This window comes from Haliotis rufescens, unplaced genomic scaffold (assembly GCF_023055435.1).
Source record: "Haliotis rufescens isolate VD_foot unplaced genomic scaffold, xgHalRufe1.0.p SCAF_7, whole genome shotgun sequence".
Classification (NCBI taxonomy): domain Eukaryota; kingdom Metazoa; phylum Mollusca; class Gastropoda; order Lepetellida; family Haliotidae; genus Haliotis; species Haliotis rufescens.
Genome location: NW_025964361.1, coordinates 40482821 through 40498073, shown reverse-complemented (window position 1 = coordinate 40498073; position 15253 = coordinate 40482821). Strand labels below are relative to the sequence as shown.

The following is a 15253-nucleotide window of genomic DNA, read 5'->3' as shown; positions in this document are numbered from 1 at the left end:
AGGTCTTGGCGTGTGTAAGTCGAGTATTTAGATACCGACATCCACCGCCTGCGCATGCCCATAACAGCGCACATCATCTGCGAGGCACAGCTACGAATAGCGTCCCGCGCAAGATAACTGAACTTCCGTTAGTTGCGCGGCCAACTCCGAAGAGTCGGCCGGCCCCTCTCCCGCTAACTCCCTCTGTACAGCCGACAGATACGCGGAGTGTACGGACACACGGAGCTGTTGGCATGCATTATGATATTGCTCCTCGAAGCATATGTAAGCAGCCTTCAACTCCGCACCGCACACGGGAAAGGGGGGGGCAACCGCCGGCCCTGCTTGACCTTAGTCAAGTTGGGTGTCTCCTACTCTGGCATGGGCGCAGCCACCTGAGGCAGTACCTGGACAATCGTGTCCCGCACGTGTCTCTGCACCCGACCCGAGGCCAAGTCCCGGTGCCGAGGTGCCGGAGGTTCAACGGAACCCACCTGGCACTGGGCTAGGTATCCACTAGTGAAGCCTTGGCCTCGGGAGAGGCGTCTGGCTCCGCTAGGGAAAATTGTGCGTCGGTAGTGCACGGGCCGGTGCCCGCCACCACTACGCTGGGGAGCGACCTCGAGCCGGAGCCGGAGCCGAAGCTCGGTCTCGGATCGTCCCCGAGACAAAGGGAACCAACCTGGCTCCGGGCTAGGTATCCACTAGTGGAAGCCTCGGCCTCGGAAGAGGCGCCTGGCTCCGCTAGGGAAAATTGTGCGTCGGTAGTGCACGGGCCGGTGCCCGCCACCACTACGCTGGGGAGCGACCTCGAGCCGGAGCCGGAGCCGAAGCTCGGTCTCGGATCGTCCCCGAGACCAAGGGAACCCCCCTGGCTCTGGGCTACGAATCCACTAGTGAACGCCTCGGCCTCGGAAGAGGCGTCTGGCTCCGCTAGGGAAAAATTGTGCGTCGGTAGTGCACGGGCAGGCGCCCGCCACCCCTCCGCTGGGGAGCGACCTCGAGCCGGCGCCGAAGCCCGGTCTGAGATCGTCCCCGAGACCAAGTGGCCTGCCTCGGCCGACGCCGGGCATATCACAAGGTCTCGAAGCCACGTCTGGCGCCGACAACGGGGAAGGCTCGGTCCGCATCTCCTCTCGGAGCTGAGACTTTACCTCCTCCATCATCGACGCCATCTGCGACTTAAGTAACACAGAAAAGTCTGCCAAAGACAGTGCAGGAGAGGGTGCAGTGCTTACTACGGGGACCCTCGAGCCTTCTCCCCCGGCCCCCGGAGAGGGAGCGGGGGAGACAATCTCGGCAGCTTTTTTACCCTTTTTAGATGGGGAGGGGGGGGGGGGGGGGATGTCTAAGTAGATCTGATATCTTCCCCTGCCTTTAATAGACCTCTTTAAAGTGGAACAAGTCAACTTGTCTCTTTTTGGGGGCCCCGGGGGGTAAAAGCAATGTCCTCCGCCAGACATATTAGGCAGCGTTCGCGCCTGTCTTAGAACAACCCGTACACAGTTTGAAGGTCTTGTAAACAAGACCGTAATTTCTGAGGTGGGCGGGAAGGGTATCAACGTGTATCAGTGCGATATAAAGATCGGAAAGATACGTGCATAAATTGTGAAACTAGAAGCAAAGGCGTAATGTAGAATGCGAATTGTAACGCGATACTAATAGCCAATGTCGTAGTATAACACCAAAGGGGCGTGTTACGCGCTAAGGTGTAAAACCCGTAAAAAAGGTAAGTGTAGTTTATGAATTAACACACCACCTTGGGTTTTGTAAAGGAAAAAATTGTAGACCAATGCTGAATGATATAACAAAACCCCAAGCCGTTTCTTAATGGCCTTGGTGTAACATGTATCAGCCCGTGGAACTACAATATGGACGCCATTACGGCCATTTGAATTCAAAGGTACCGTGCACGTGGCGTATTATTACAACTCTATAACTTCACATTGCGAGGTATTACGCCTTTGCAATGAAAGAAATGTACCATACATACAGTTTGGTCAGCCATGGTTCTTGTCGAACGATAGATTTCTCATATTTTTGTCTTGTGTGAAAAAATCAACACGTCTGTCTCTTACAGATGACATAAGGAAAGTGATTTGGGTGAGAGTTGCTCCCCCTGGCGTGAGGTGCCGTTGGGGGTGAGGCCCCGTAAGGGTGGTCGTATATCATACAAAAACGAAGTTTTTTGTGTGGTAACATTTTTTATTAAGGAAAATGGTTACAACTATGTCATGTAGATTTTCTTGAGCAAGGAAAATGCAATAAGTGCCCCAAGGAGGATTTAATCAGAAAGAGAATGTAAAATAGACAGCCGACAGACAGCAGATGAATGATTCAGTTGAGCTAAATGGCAAAGTGTGACATGCAAAGGCAAAACATATTGCCAATTTTGGTATGATAATGGTATGGGATAATACTGAAAACATAAAGCACATGTTTAAATGTGTTTCAAGCCCAGTAGCAGTAGTGGTGGTGGTACTAGTGATTGGTTGGTTGGTTTGTTGTTTAACGCCGCACTCAGCAATATTCCAGCTATATGACGGCGGTCTGTAAATAATCGAGTCTGGAGCAGACAATCCAGTGATTAATATCATGAGCATCGATCCACGCAATTGGGATCAATGACATGGATCAAACAAGTCAGCGAGCCTGACCACCCGATCCCGTTAGTCCCCTTTTACGACAAGCATAGTCGCCTTTTACGGCAAGCATGGGTTGCTGAAGACCTATTCTACCCCGGAATCTTCACGGGTCGGTACTAGTGGTCATGGTCATGGTCGAGGCTTACCATGTCCCTGTTATCATCAATGGCATTGATCTGGCTGTTGAGCTGCTGGATCTGTTTCTCGTATGCTGGAGTCGGTGCTGCCAGGTCGTACATCGACAGAGACCAGAATGTCAAGTAGAACTGAGGGCTGCAACAGCAAAACATACAAGTTTTAACCAGTGCTCGACACTAACACTGGTCCGCTGGTCTGAGTCCAGTATATTTTCTTAAGGACCAGTAAAATGATATAAGTGGTTATTTCAATTTGTATGACTTTTGAAATCAGCGATACTGTGTCTAGTAGAGATCAAACAGGACCAGCAAATTTTTCTTTGGTGCAGATCCTTTGAAAAACTGCACTGGTCCGCTGGTCTGAGTCCAGTATATTTTCTTAAGGACCAGTAAAATGAATCAAGTGGTTATTTCAATTTGTATGACTTTTGAAATCAGCGATACTGTGTCTAGTAGAGATCAAACAGGACCAGCAAATTTTTCTTTGATGCAGATCCTTTGGACAACTGACAATTTTGGTTAGCATCAAACACTGTTAATTGTAACTAGTTTTCTTTACTTCAATGTTTCCCTCTTTCCTGATCTGATAGGCATATTTCCATTTAGGCAAACCAAAGAAAGTATTTGTTCTGAATGTAAAAGGGTACATATGAAGCACTTCACATTGTGAGATATGAGGGTTTCAGAATTGTGCTTTTTCTTGCATTAAACCGAAAGTTCTTCATGAGTTTCCAACACAGACCTGTCTGAGAAGCAAGAACAATTTTTTCATAAAAGCACTGAAAAAACTGTACCTGATGTCTTCCCACACTTTGCCTGGATAGAGAGACTGGACCAGATCAATGGTGGGCTTCAGGACTTCTTCAGATGCTTCAATATAGCGCTGAATCTGTAGACACAGAACAAAGATCAAATGCTGAACAAACAGGCTTTATACATGTAATAAGAGACTAGCCTTAATAGGGTCGTGCTTCTAAGAACGCAAACACGGGAGGCTCCGGAGCTGATAGGTGAAGGATACACAGCCACATGTACATCAATCTGTATTCCAGGATGGATAATCCTACAACATATTTTATCGCCATGGCTATCCTGCACTGCATATGTCTCAACTAAACTAAATCATAATCTCTAGTATGTTAGAGCTTTGGCAGAAATCAAAGAGACAAAGTCGGAATATCCTCCATACCAGTGATGACAATACATACTGGCACCAAAAAAAGACAAGCACCGCCTGAAAAATGTCATCAAGTTGTGAGAGCAGGTTTGAATCTCCTGAAATGACATCATGATAGAACAATGGTGTATCGTGAAATAAACCACGCTTTGTTCTTCATTATATCTTGCAATAGCTATCTTCAATATCACTACAGTTAATCTGTCCTGGCATCTGTCTCAAGTAAGTCTCAGAAACAACACATACCTTTGTCTGGCTACTACTTTTTTGGCCTTTATCACTCTTTCTCTTCTCTTCATACTTGGCCTAGGAAAAAACGAGAACAAAACAAGATAAAACATGACCTCTAGAAGTATCACAATCATTTACTCCAAGCAGGTTGTACCCAGTAACCACGCTTGTTGCAATAGGTGGCCAATCATTGGATGGTTGTGAAAGTATTGAGAATGGATAGTTCTTGGATAGGCTCCTAGGAGGATCACCTCAATGGTATGACCTGGCTTGTTTGGTACTTTAAAAAGAGGTGTTGGTTATTACTCATATTGTCCAAATTCTGTTTGTTTCTTTGTTTCCTTTGTTTGCTTGTATACACCATGCAAGGCACCTCACCTGGTACATACCTGGTACATACTCTATTAAGACAAATTCCACAGGATACCAAGAATGGGAATAACATTTTGAACCCAGGTTGGAAATCAAACCTGGGACTTTGGAGTGACAAGCTGACACTTCAACCACAAGGCATTCCCAATACCCCAATTCTATATGAGAGATTTAATGTTGTTTTTGCTGCCATCAACAATTTGCCAGGTATTTTGCAAATGCCTATAAATAATTGAGTTTGCACCAGGCAAATTAGGTGACATATACTACTCAATGACTTTATGTCTTTGCACTTACTAAGCATTCACCTGATGAAGGAGCAGGAAGTAGCTCTGAATTGCCATGACAAAGAATAAAAGAAGTTGCTTCCCATAAAAAGTGCCATATATTCATACATATATTCATTAAGGACCACCCAATTTTTTCATATTATTATAGTTAATATGCCATGATTGTTTCATATTACAAAAGCCATAACAGATTAGCTATGGTCGTATCAAAATATCAGGTGGTCCTTGATAACGTTGTTTGGGAAGTATACCTCTTATCATAGCAAGCTGTACTCACATTGATCCCATGTGCATAGAGAGACCTGGACAGGAAGAAGGCCGAGTCAGCTGGCAGGTGGAACGTGGTCATCAGGACATCTATACTGGGCAGCCTCTTCACAAACTCCTCCGTGCTCAGCTGCATGGAGAGGAAGCTGCCGAACTGAACCAGCGTGTCCTGACACTGGGAAAAAAGGAAACAACACATCTTGTCTTTAATGGAACACAATTAATCTGCAGCATCCCTCCTATATTTATCTAGCTGGATTCAACTCACAGTTGGCAATATTGAAATATTGGCAATAACAAACTAAGTCCTGGGAGTGGCAATAACACTTTTAATTTCAGATACTTCTCATCATCATTATCATCATCAATACTATTCGTAACATCATCAATACTATACATAACATCATCAATTTGTATCTTATTAACCATCATATCCAGTGTGACCACTTAAGATGCATATCCTGCATGAGAAAATATTAATATCATCATCATCATCACTTTTCTGTTTGCAACATCATCACTTTGAATCTTATTAACCATCATATCCAGCGTGACCATTTAAGATGCATGTCCCGCATGGAAAATTTATCTTAAAACTGACTAATAACAACATTTGACTAGATGACATATTCTGTCTTAGATCAAGTATGTCATTTATTGGACACTGGTATCCCTTCATGACATTATAAGAAACAGAATGTTCTGAACTATGACACAAACAAACCCCGGCATACCTGATCGTAGAGTTTCCCCACGAGTTTGAGATGCCTGTTGGATCCCTCCTTAAATACAACACAGTTCCTCTGCTGGGACATGAGCAGACAGAGAGACAGAGCCAGGTCGTGTTCCAGCAGCGTCTCCTTCAGACGAGTCGATGACTTCTTGGTATTGCGCACCTGGGCAAAGTAGCCTCCCTAGCAAAGGAAAGTAACTAACTTACAAGGAGGCATTGCACACAACTACTTGCAACCAGAGCAACCAATGGAACATTTCTTCCTTCAGTTGCAAAACACAGAAGGTCATCATGATAGCAATAACAACAACAGGTGTGATGTCAGCAATTAACGTTTTGAAACCCCTAGTATTTAAATATTGCTGGTTCATAAAACTTAGTTAAAAGTAACAGAAACACTGGCATATATTTCTTAATGACTTAAATGGAACCTGGTTTAGTATTTTTCAGCAAATTGTTAATAGAAGTTTATACCACATATCAAATAGATCATGAAATATCACTCAGCTGACTTTCCAAATTTGAAATGAACCGGACTATAAATTGCTTGGGAGTTCTTAATTCTTTCAAATGTGAAACACTGACTGTAAAAAATGTCTAAACTTATTGTCATTTGACTCAGATGCCTACCTCCTGTCTGAGCAGCTCGCCTCCCGTCATGGCTTCCAACTGGTCATTGGTGATCTCCTCTGATATCTCCACACCTGTCATCTTCTGTACCACCTCCCTCAACAGCAGCAGGTCAATACTGCAACATCACAGACAGCACTCATGACATGGACTCAAACACATCAACTCAAACACATCTCCTACTCAAACATCGCTGACTCAAACACATCACCTCCTACTCAAACACATCAGCAACTAAAACAACACATCAGCAACTCAAACAGATCACCTACTCAAACACATCACCTACTCAAACACATCACCTACTCAAACAAATCACCTACTCAAACACATCACCTACTCAAACACATCACCTACTCAAACAAATCACCTACTCAAACACATCACCTACTCAAACACATCACCTACTCAAACAGATCACCTACTCAAACACATCACCTACTCAAACACATCACCTACTCTAATAGTGCCACAGCACTGTAGAACCAAGGATTTAAGTTGCAACAACATAATGGAATCTACAATGATATAAAGGTATAAATGTGAAAAACATTACATTTTAGATAAATGTTGAGCATAACATTGCCATTCTAGTATCAGAACCTTGGGCTTACTTGCCACCACTACCATAGCTTTTTTTTGAGTGAGTGAGTGAGTGTGGTCTTACCCCACTTTCAGCAATATTCCAGCAATATCACGGCAGGGGACACCAGAAATGGGCTTCACACATTGTACCCATGTCGGGAATGGAACCCAGGTCTCCGGCATGACGAGCGAACGCTTTAACCACGAGGCTTCCCGCCCACCCCTCTTTTTGGGGGAAAGTGACATCAGTCTCCGTTTCTCCCACTCATCATGCTCATGTGAACAATTTGATTGGATGACTTTTTAAAGCCTTGTGCCATTCAAATTGGGCTCGGCAAAAGGGTCCAAGGTATTTACCATAGCAGAATGGCGATATAATACTCTGGATAATCAAGTTTGTTTCAGTTTTGTCAGTGCTGACAAGATGTTCAACACTGCGTAGAGACCAGTAATAATCCAAGTGTCCTCACCTCTTGCCTGCCTTGAGTTTATTGGCCACATACTGCATGATCCCAGCCAGTTCCACCTGGTACTTGCGACAAATGCACCCAGCAAAATTGGCCAGGCCTGGAACCAAAACAATCTCGTGAATCCTCTGCTGCATCGTTTGTTAGTTCATCTTACTTTGAATCCTAATAAATTTGATGAATGACTGTTTAATTACAACATGCTTCATAAATAGTTCATATGTAAATAAGTTACTTATATCTAGTATAGTAACCATAACAGGGATAGACAAGAGCACTAGTTTGAGACCAGTGAAAGAAAACCTAGAGGACTTGTTTTTATCTTCCAAAATCTAGTGATGTTAAACTTGTCTGCAGACTTGTTAGAGATGACCAATGGTGTCTATCCCTGCATGATAGTTATAGGGTAACAATGATGTCATTATGATGTTTAGCCTTCAACTCTATTCTCAACGGGTTCTTCATCAACTTACTCTGAAGCCACAGGGAGATGTTTGTGTCATCATGCTTCATTCTCTCCTTCTCGGGACTTGCCACGGCTTCTATTATACAGACTCATGTACAGTTAAGGAAAGATTTAACTTTGTATCCACAAATGTTACCCCACAACAAAGACATGACTAACATATGTCATGCTACACTGATGGAGCTTCTCTTTATAAGTATTTCAGTCCAGTTATGGGGTATCAGCTTACTTTGGAAGGAGCGTAAAAAATTGTGCAGGTCATAGACAGTTAAGATATTAATCAAATCCATGCCTATGGGTTTGAAGCCGACCTAGCAAGGATCGTTATCAGGACCAATGACCTGCGGGTCTTGGCAGCACAGGGGCACAGCTATGCTTAACAAATTGTGGTGGCAATACATACACTAGCTAAATATCGTCAAGTCCTCACATATCTGCATGATAATGAAATTGGAGGAGCTCACTTTCAAATTTTCATAATTCCTCATCTTTTAAGTTTGAGACTACTGCAATTTCAGGTTGCCATGGTTAACGTGACACAAAAGGATACATGCTAAGACGTCATAGGAGAAGGATGTGAGGAACTTGAGTGAGTCCACCACTGGGCCGATGAAGTTATCATAGCGCTGGATTTGAGACAGAACCTGAAAAACACAAAATACAAATGTAACATACCAGCCTCTATGGGCTTTTCAAAGTTGCATGTGCCAAATCAAAACACCAAAGTATACATCTATACAAACACAATTTATGAAATCAGGTAAAAGCTTTTTAAACCTCATTCAATTTTTAATTGTCACATAAAAAATACAACAATAGAAAAAAACAGTACACCAGAAATGGGCTTCACACATTGTACCCTTGTCGGGAATCGAACACAGGTCTTTGCCGTGTCGAGTGAACACTTTAACCACTAGGCTACCCGACCGCCTGTTTTTATAAGATATAATCAAAGCACTTACATATTCAAACACCACGCCTGGGTTGCTGTGACTTAGTTTCCCAATTTGTCTTCCAGATGGCTTGACTGTTTCTTTGGACAAACGTCTGTGAACAAGATGTACATAATTGCAGAATTTAGACCACTCAGAGAAATAGCTAAAAAATGAGGAACACATATGTCAATGTCATGAAAAGATGGAAATCTGCTTGAGAATGAAATGGTCTGTTAACATGTGATTGATAATATTAGCAACACATGCTGCCTGGCTACAATGACACACAATCAACCAAGCCACCAACACCATCCATTTAGTCACTTCTTATAAGCATAGTTTAATGGGGACATATTCTAACCCAGATTTCCCACTGGCGGACAGACATTACTAATACAGGTAAGGAAATCTGCTTCAAATGGTCCATTGCAGAAAAAATAATGGAGAAAGACATCAAGAGCGGTTCAAGACTATGCAAGAAAAGACATCTCCATAAACATCCAACCAGTGACAGTTGTCTCCCCTGACACACTTACTTCATAATGTATTTGGCCCGCTCCAGACAGTCCGCCCTCCTCCGGATCAGGATTGCATGATGCTGATGGGAGTCATTCTTCCAGTGACCATACAAACGGTATCTGAAAGGACATAACACAGTTTTAAATGATTTGAAACATCAAGATGATTGACATCCGAACATATCAACAACATGTCTCTAATACATAGAGAAATTTGACCTTCCGTGTCTGTAGATCCGGACCGCATTTTAACAAGTTAAAATATCCAGATGGATAATTCTTTGGTATTTGTTTATGTCCCTTTCGTAATATACAAACATTCGCAATAGTATTTGTGTAGAAGTTTTTTCTCTCCAGACTTACAGGGTTTCACAGTAGAATGAGAAGTGAAATCTGAATCATTTGAATTTGAATCATAAATAATTCATGTATCACATTAGAAGATTATGAAGCACAACTGGAGTTACTTGTCAAATACTGAACATGGATACAGAAGTTTTCAGTGTGTGTGCTTCTTTCTTGTTTAAAGCTGCACTCAGCAATATTCCAGCTGTATGACGGTGGCCAGTAAATAATCTAGTCTGGACAGACAATTCAGAGATTGATATTGTGAGCATTGATCCACGCTGTGGTGTATGATGACATGCCATCAACCAAGTCACAGAGTCTGACCACCCGATCCATTAAGTTACCTCATTGACCAGCTTAGGCTGCTTGGGACCAATTGAAACCCGCACTGACCGCAGGCAGAAAGTTTCAAGTCTTACCTGAGTTCATACTTGTAGAGCTTCAGGAGTCCCCACAGTTCCTCAGTGAGACAGCAATTACAGGGCAGGAGACACATGCTGGGCAGGACGACATCATCCAGGATGTTCAGGAATCCATAGTACGCAACATCGTCTTCTGGACCCACGCCACCTTCATGGCGCTGAAGCCGGATAATCACAAATGAGTTGAGTTTAATGACCTTTTTGACAGCATTTCGGCTATATCAAACATTCAGCTTTATGTGGCAGGATAGTGAGCGAATATTTTATTAAACTCGGTGTGTAACTTTTTTTCCTATGACATCATAGCATGTCAGCTTTGTGTGGGAAAAAAGTGATGAAGGTCCTTTGTCTTCTCCACTTTGGTGAAACCCACGACCATGAGAAGGTCATGTAGGTGAGGTGAGGTGATGTGAGATGAGGTGTGGTGAAATTGGATTTAACGTCGCGTCCAAGACTATTGCACTTATATAGCAATGTGTATGCATGTGTGTGTGTGTGGCTGCTTGTTCTAGCCGGACTGATGCCAATTTATAGTGCTAGCCCACTGAGATACCATGCCACAGTTTGACATGAATACCCCACTCAGACACAGTATACTGACTCCGAACTGACCAGTCCTTGCTTTAGCCCCTAATGTCGAGCGCCAGACAGGATAACAAACAAGGACCATCTTATACCGTATTTTGGTATGACGCGGCCGGGCGGACGCTCTACCACTAGACCACAGAGGCGGTCAGGAGATGGAGAAATAGCTCATGTCTTCAAAATGACCAAAAAGACACTAAGAATTTACTGAGCACTAAGCCAGTTACCTTTGTCATAAAGGTCCTGCCAAGTCGGATGAACTTTGCGATGAGTATCGGATCTCGCGAAGCGTGTGGTCCCAGGTAGAGAAACATGGGCATGACTCGCTGGTGTAGTTGTAGAAATGTTGTAACAGCATCAGGGGATATCTTTCCCTTCCATCTTCGATCTCTCTTTTTCATCAAAACTCTTGATAAACCACTGTTGCTAAAAAATTAGAGAGACAAGCACGTTTGATGACTCTCTTGTTATAGCACTAACTTGCTTAATGTTAAGGTGAAATCATGAATATTGAAGAAGATGGTCTACAAGCTCACAGAGGTAGTGACTTTGTTGGAGACAAAAGGTAATCAGCCATTTTCATGATTTTATCAATTTTTGATATGACATTGTTACATGTCTTAACCAAATTTGAATACAATTTTTAAGACATTTTGGAATACAATCTGTCAATTTCCTGGAAATAAACCAATCTGAAACCCTGAGAGGTAATGCATTCTGAAGAAAACGAAAAGCTCCACCTAACATGCCTAAGCTCTGGATGGCATTAACAGACGGCAGACTGAGAATGTTATTGTACACCAAAGTCAGCAATACACCATCCATACTGTATATTACAAAGCCTGTAAATAATATAAACTAGGCCAAGTACACCAATTGTTGATAACATGAGCAACTTATCAACAGTCAGCTTACCCTGACACACCCTCAGCCAGGTGACCACATCTTCCTCAACTTAGTCTCTTACGACAAGCATGGAGTGACTGAGGCCTATTCTAACCTGGAATCTCCATGTGTTCAATGGACAGATTATCAAGTCTGTGAGAACATGGGTACTTACTGCTGATAAAGAGGTTCTACGAGTGAGTGAATCAGCTGACACAAGGCTTGGGCAGTGGACGTGTTTGACATGGCAAAGAACTCTGGCATTCGGTCGAGGACGGCCTTCGCATTGTCCCATGCTCCAATAGCCAGCAAGGCTTCACACAGGCCAATTTTCTGGTTGTTTGTGCGCTGAAACATTAACAGGTGAACACAGAACGCACAAAGAAACGTCACACTGAAATACATGCTTGTAATTATTTGAATGATCTGATGTCAACTAAGCTGGTTTGGGATGTCCAGCTATGTAAGGCAATTAATTTTCATAGATGTCCAACAAATCCATGGCCTGTTACCATAGTTACTGCACTATGTTTTGTTTGTGATTAAAGCCAAACTCCAGCTATATGATGGCAGTCTGTAAATAATCAAATCTGGGACAGACAATCAGGTGAATGACATCATGAGCATCAATCTAGGCAATTGCGATACAATAACATGCATCAACCAAATCAGCGAGTCTGATCAACCGATCCCGTGTGTCCCTCCCTAGGACGAGCATAGGTTGAAGACCAATTCTAAACCGGATCACTTCACTATGAAAGTGGTCAAATATTAATTCCGATTATGAGGTCATTTGTTTATCCCTCATGCATCTTCCATCAAATATTTTTCAAACAGTAAAAGTTTAACAAGGATCAGAATACCCATGTATCTCAGCTCATCTGTACAAGTACTCAGGATCCATGGATTGTTTCTTGATATCATCATAACAATCTACACTGTCAGGGAACGCTGACAATGAGCCCAGAAACATATTGGGCTTCCTCAAGCCCCATTTTAATCAGCTGTTATGTTTATTTGTTTTTTTGTTTTAACCCTTACCCTTAATTGGCTGTCTGTAAATAATCTAGTCTGGATGAGACAATCCAGTGATTGATTGCATGAGCATCGATGTGAAGACATGCATCAACCAAGACAGCGAGCCCGACCAACCGATCCCGTTAGTTGCCTCATACGACAAGCATAGTCGACTTTTATGGCAAGCATGGGTTGCTGAAAACCTATTCTAACTACGGGTCTAATCAACTGTCAAGGCAAACATGACACACTGAGGACTTCTTCTGTCCAAGTGTTTGTTGTTCAATGCCACACTCTATATTCCAGCTCTATGATGGGGGCCAGTACATATTCAAGACTGGGCCAAACAATCCAGAGATTGATATTATGACAAACATTGCACGTCATTGGGAGATGACACAAGATCAACTGAACCTGCCCATTAGGCCCATTAAGTTCCCACTTATGGCCAGCATAGGTAACCGGGGACTGTTTCTAAACTTGAATTGTGATAAAGGCAGTTTTCTCAAATCTACTGAAAGACTATTGAAATTGGTACGACAGCATTGTATGACATTATTACTTGCTACTTACCAGGTCTATATTGACCATGTCATCCTTATCCTTGTCGTCATCTTTACGGTCTGACAACGACACAATGTTTAGTTTACGCTGGTAGGCCTTAGCATCAGCCAACTCTTTTTCGTGGAATGCAATTATATCGGAGTCTGATGGTAGAAGCTGTAATAGAATCAGAATTCCCTATATACAAGGACAGCAAATTACCATATAACACAGGGTTAGAAATTGGCACTAGTCCTATAGTCCTTGCCAAACTGCCCAATGGTAAAGGTATCATAAGGACTAGTAGAAAATTGCCATTTTTAAGGGTTTTGCTATATGTTATCATTATAAGGACAAGTGGATGAAAACTGTGAGTTTCTAACACTGTAACATCATAAGGATTCAACATTTGATGCAGCCTTACACACATTATATTAGCAAACAAGAGGAAAAGTCATTGATATCCCACACAATGGTAAATAATTGTCATGAATAACTCATAATGAATACATAACTACTCCTCATTAACTATCTATGTGCCAAGTTTGGTGAAGAAATTATTTGACTGTTCTCAAGATCTGCTCCGGAAATGACATCTTGCATGGACAGATGGTGTCCATTTAAATGCTTCTGCAAAACGCTTTGAGACTGAGTGAGTATGTTTTAATGCTGCTTTTAACATTATTCCAGCAATATAATGGCGGGGGACACCAGAAACGGGATTCACACAATGTACCCACTGATGATAAAAACATAACATGATTGTTCTATCACATCTATTCCGCCATGTTTGAAAGAGAGGATAAGGGACACCCTAAATCCTTAATTTTTAACTTCTGGGGTACGACAAGGACTGTGTAATTTTCATCACTAATTTCTAAAACTGTTCCTGATAAATTGTACATACATGTGGATAGAGATCTTCTAAATGTACCAAGTTGTGTCTCAACAGCAGTGCTGCGACTCGGAAGAGAGACGCAGTGGAATCAATTTCTTGATTTTGCTGAAACAAATTAAATGGAATGAGTCACACCAAAGACAGCTATAGTCTGGTTTATCAAAGTTCTTAGTCACCAGGTCTGTGTAAACAACTGTTTACTGGTACATGTTTTAAGTCACAGTTAATAATACAGCCCGGGGGCTACAATTAACTAACTGTTGGCCAGGTAACCAGTGGTTGATATGATGAGCAACAATCAATGCCATCAGAAAACAATGAAAAAAATCAGCTAGATCACATTCCCGTACAAAATATTTTATACCTAAATGACACTGACAGTTCAATGAAAAATATTAAAAAAAACAATACCTCATGAAATCGAAATCCCAGAATATGACAAAGTGTCAGTTTGTCTGTTACATAATCTTTGAAAAGTGGAATGTAGAATGACTCCTGCTCTGGGCGGCACTCAAAGGCTTCGAGCATGATGTCCAGCACCCGATTAGGATCCAGGTCAAAACAGCCTGCAAACAATCATACATCATGACACACAATGGCCCTTCAGCATGTTGACCAGTTTAAGATAAAAGAGTGAGTGAGTGAGTGAGTGAGTGAGTGAGTGAGTGAGTGAGTGAGTTGGGTTTAACGCCGTTTTTAACAATATTCCAGTTATATCACGGCGTGTCAGCTTAATGTGGGTGATGCAGGTCTCAGACGTTTACCACTTCAGTGAAACCCACGAGCATGGGTATGGTGCTGACAAACCTAGAAACATAATCAGGGCGAACCAGGATTCGAACCCACAATCATAGGTTTCTGGCATGTTCAAGGGACGCAACTCTGCACAGCGAATTGTGGCGCCTTAGGCAACTGGGCCACTCGTGCCCCCTTAAGATAAAAGACACATGTGTAACATGATTCTGAAGTATTAAATCCTCCACCTTGTAATAATTGCAGGTTTTTTTCACCACAGATACCAGAAATCATGTTAATGCTGTATAGATACTCCCCTTCAAAAGAAATGTGAACCATAGCAACATATAGAGAAGTACATACATTAAGTAGAGATGTTTCCATCTGT

At 42.4% G+C, this 15253-nt stretch overlaps 1 protein-coding gene across 1 annotated transcript in view; it reads right to left on the bottom strand.

Moving 5' to 3' along the window:
• Positions 1–15253, bottom strand: part of LOC124132653 (THO complex subunit 2-like) — a 69664-nt gene that overhangs the window by 41665 nt on the left and 12746 nt on the right. Inside the window, exons 7-23 of the mRNA XM_048387450.1 lie at positions 14542–14696; positions 14140–14235; positions 13263–13409; positions 11848–12020; positions 11015–11213; positions 10200–10360; positions 9451–9552; positions 8942–9026; positions 8530–8623; positions 7987–8067; positions 7517–7613; positions 6462–6579; positions 5833–6012; positions 5109–5273; positions 4185–4244; positions 3556–3650; positions 2771–2897 (exon numbers count right to left, since the gene is read on the bottom strand). Coding sequence (XP_048243407.1) covers positions 2771–2897; positions 3556–3650; positions 4185–4244; positions 5109–5273; positions 5833–6012; positions 6462–6579; positions 7517–7613; positions 7987–8067; positions 8530–8623; positions 8942–9026; positions 9451–9552; positions 10200–10360; positions 11015–11213; positions 11848–12020; positions 13263–13409; positions 14140–14235; positions 14542–14696 — 2135 coding nt within the window. The remainder of the gene's footprint in view (positions 1–2770; positions 2898–3555; positions 3651–4184; positions 4245–5108; positions 5274–5832; positions 6013–6461; positions 6580–7516; positions 7614–7986; positions 8068–8529; positions 8624–8941; positions 9027–9450; positions 9553–10199; positions 10361–11014; positions 11214–11847; positions 12021–13262; positions 13410–14139; positions 14236–14541; positions 14697–15253) is intronic.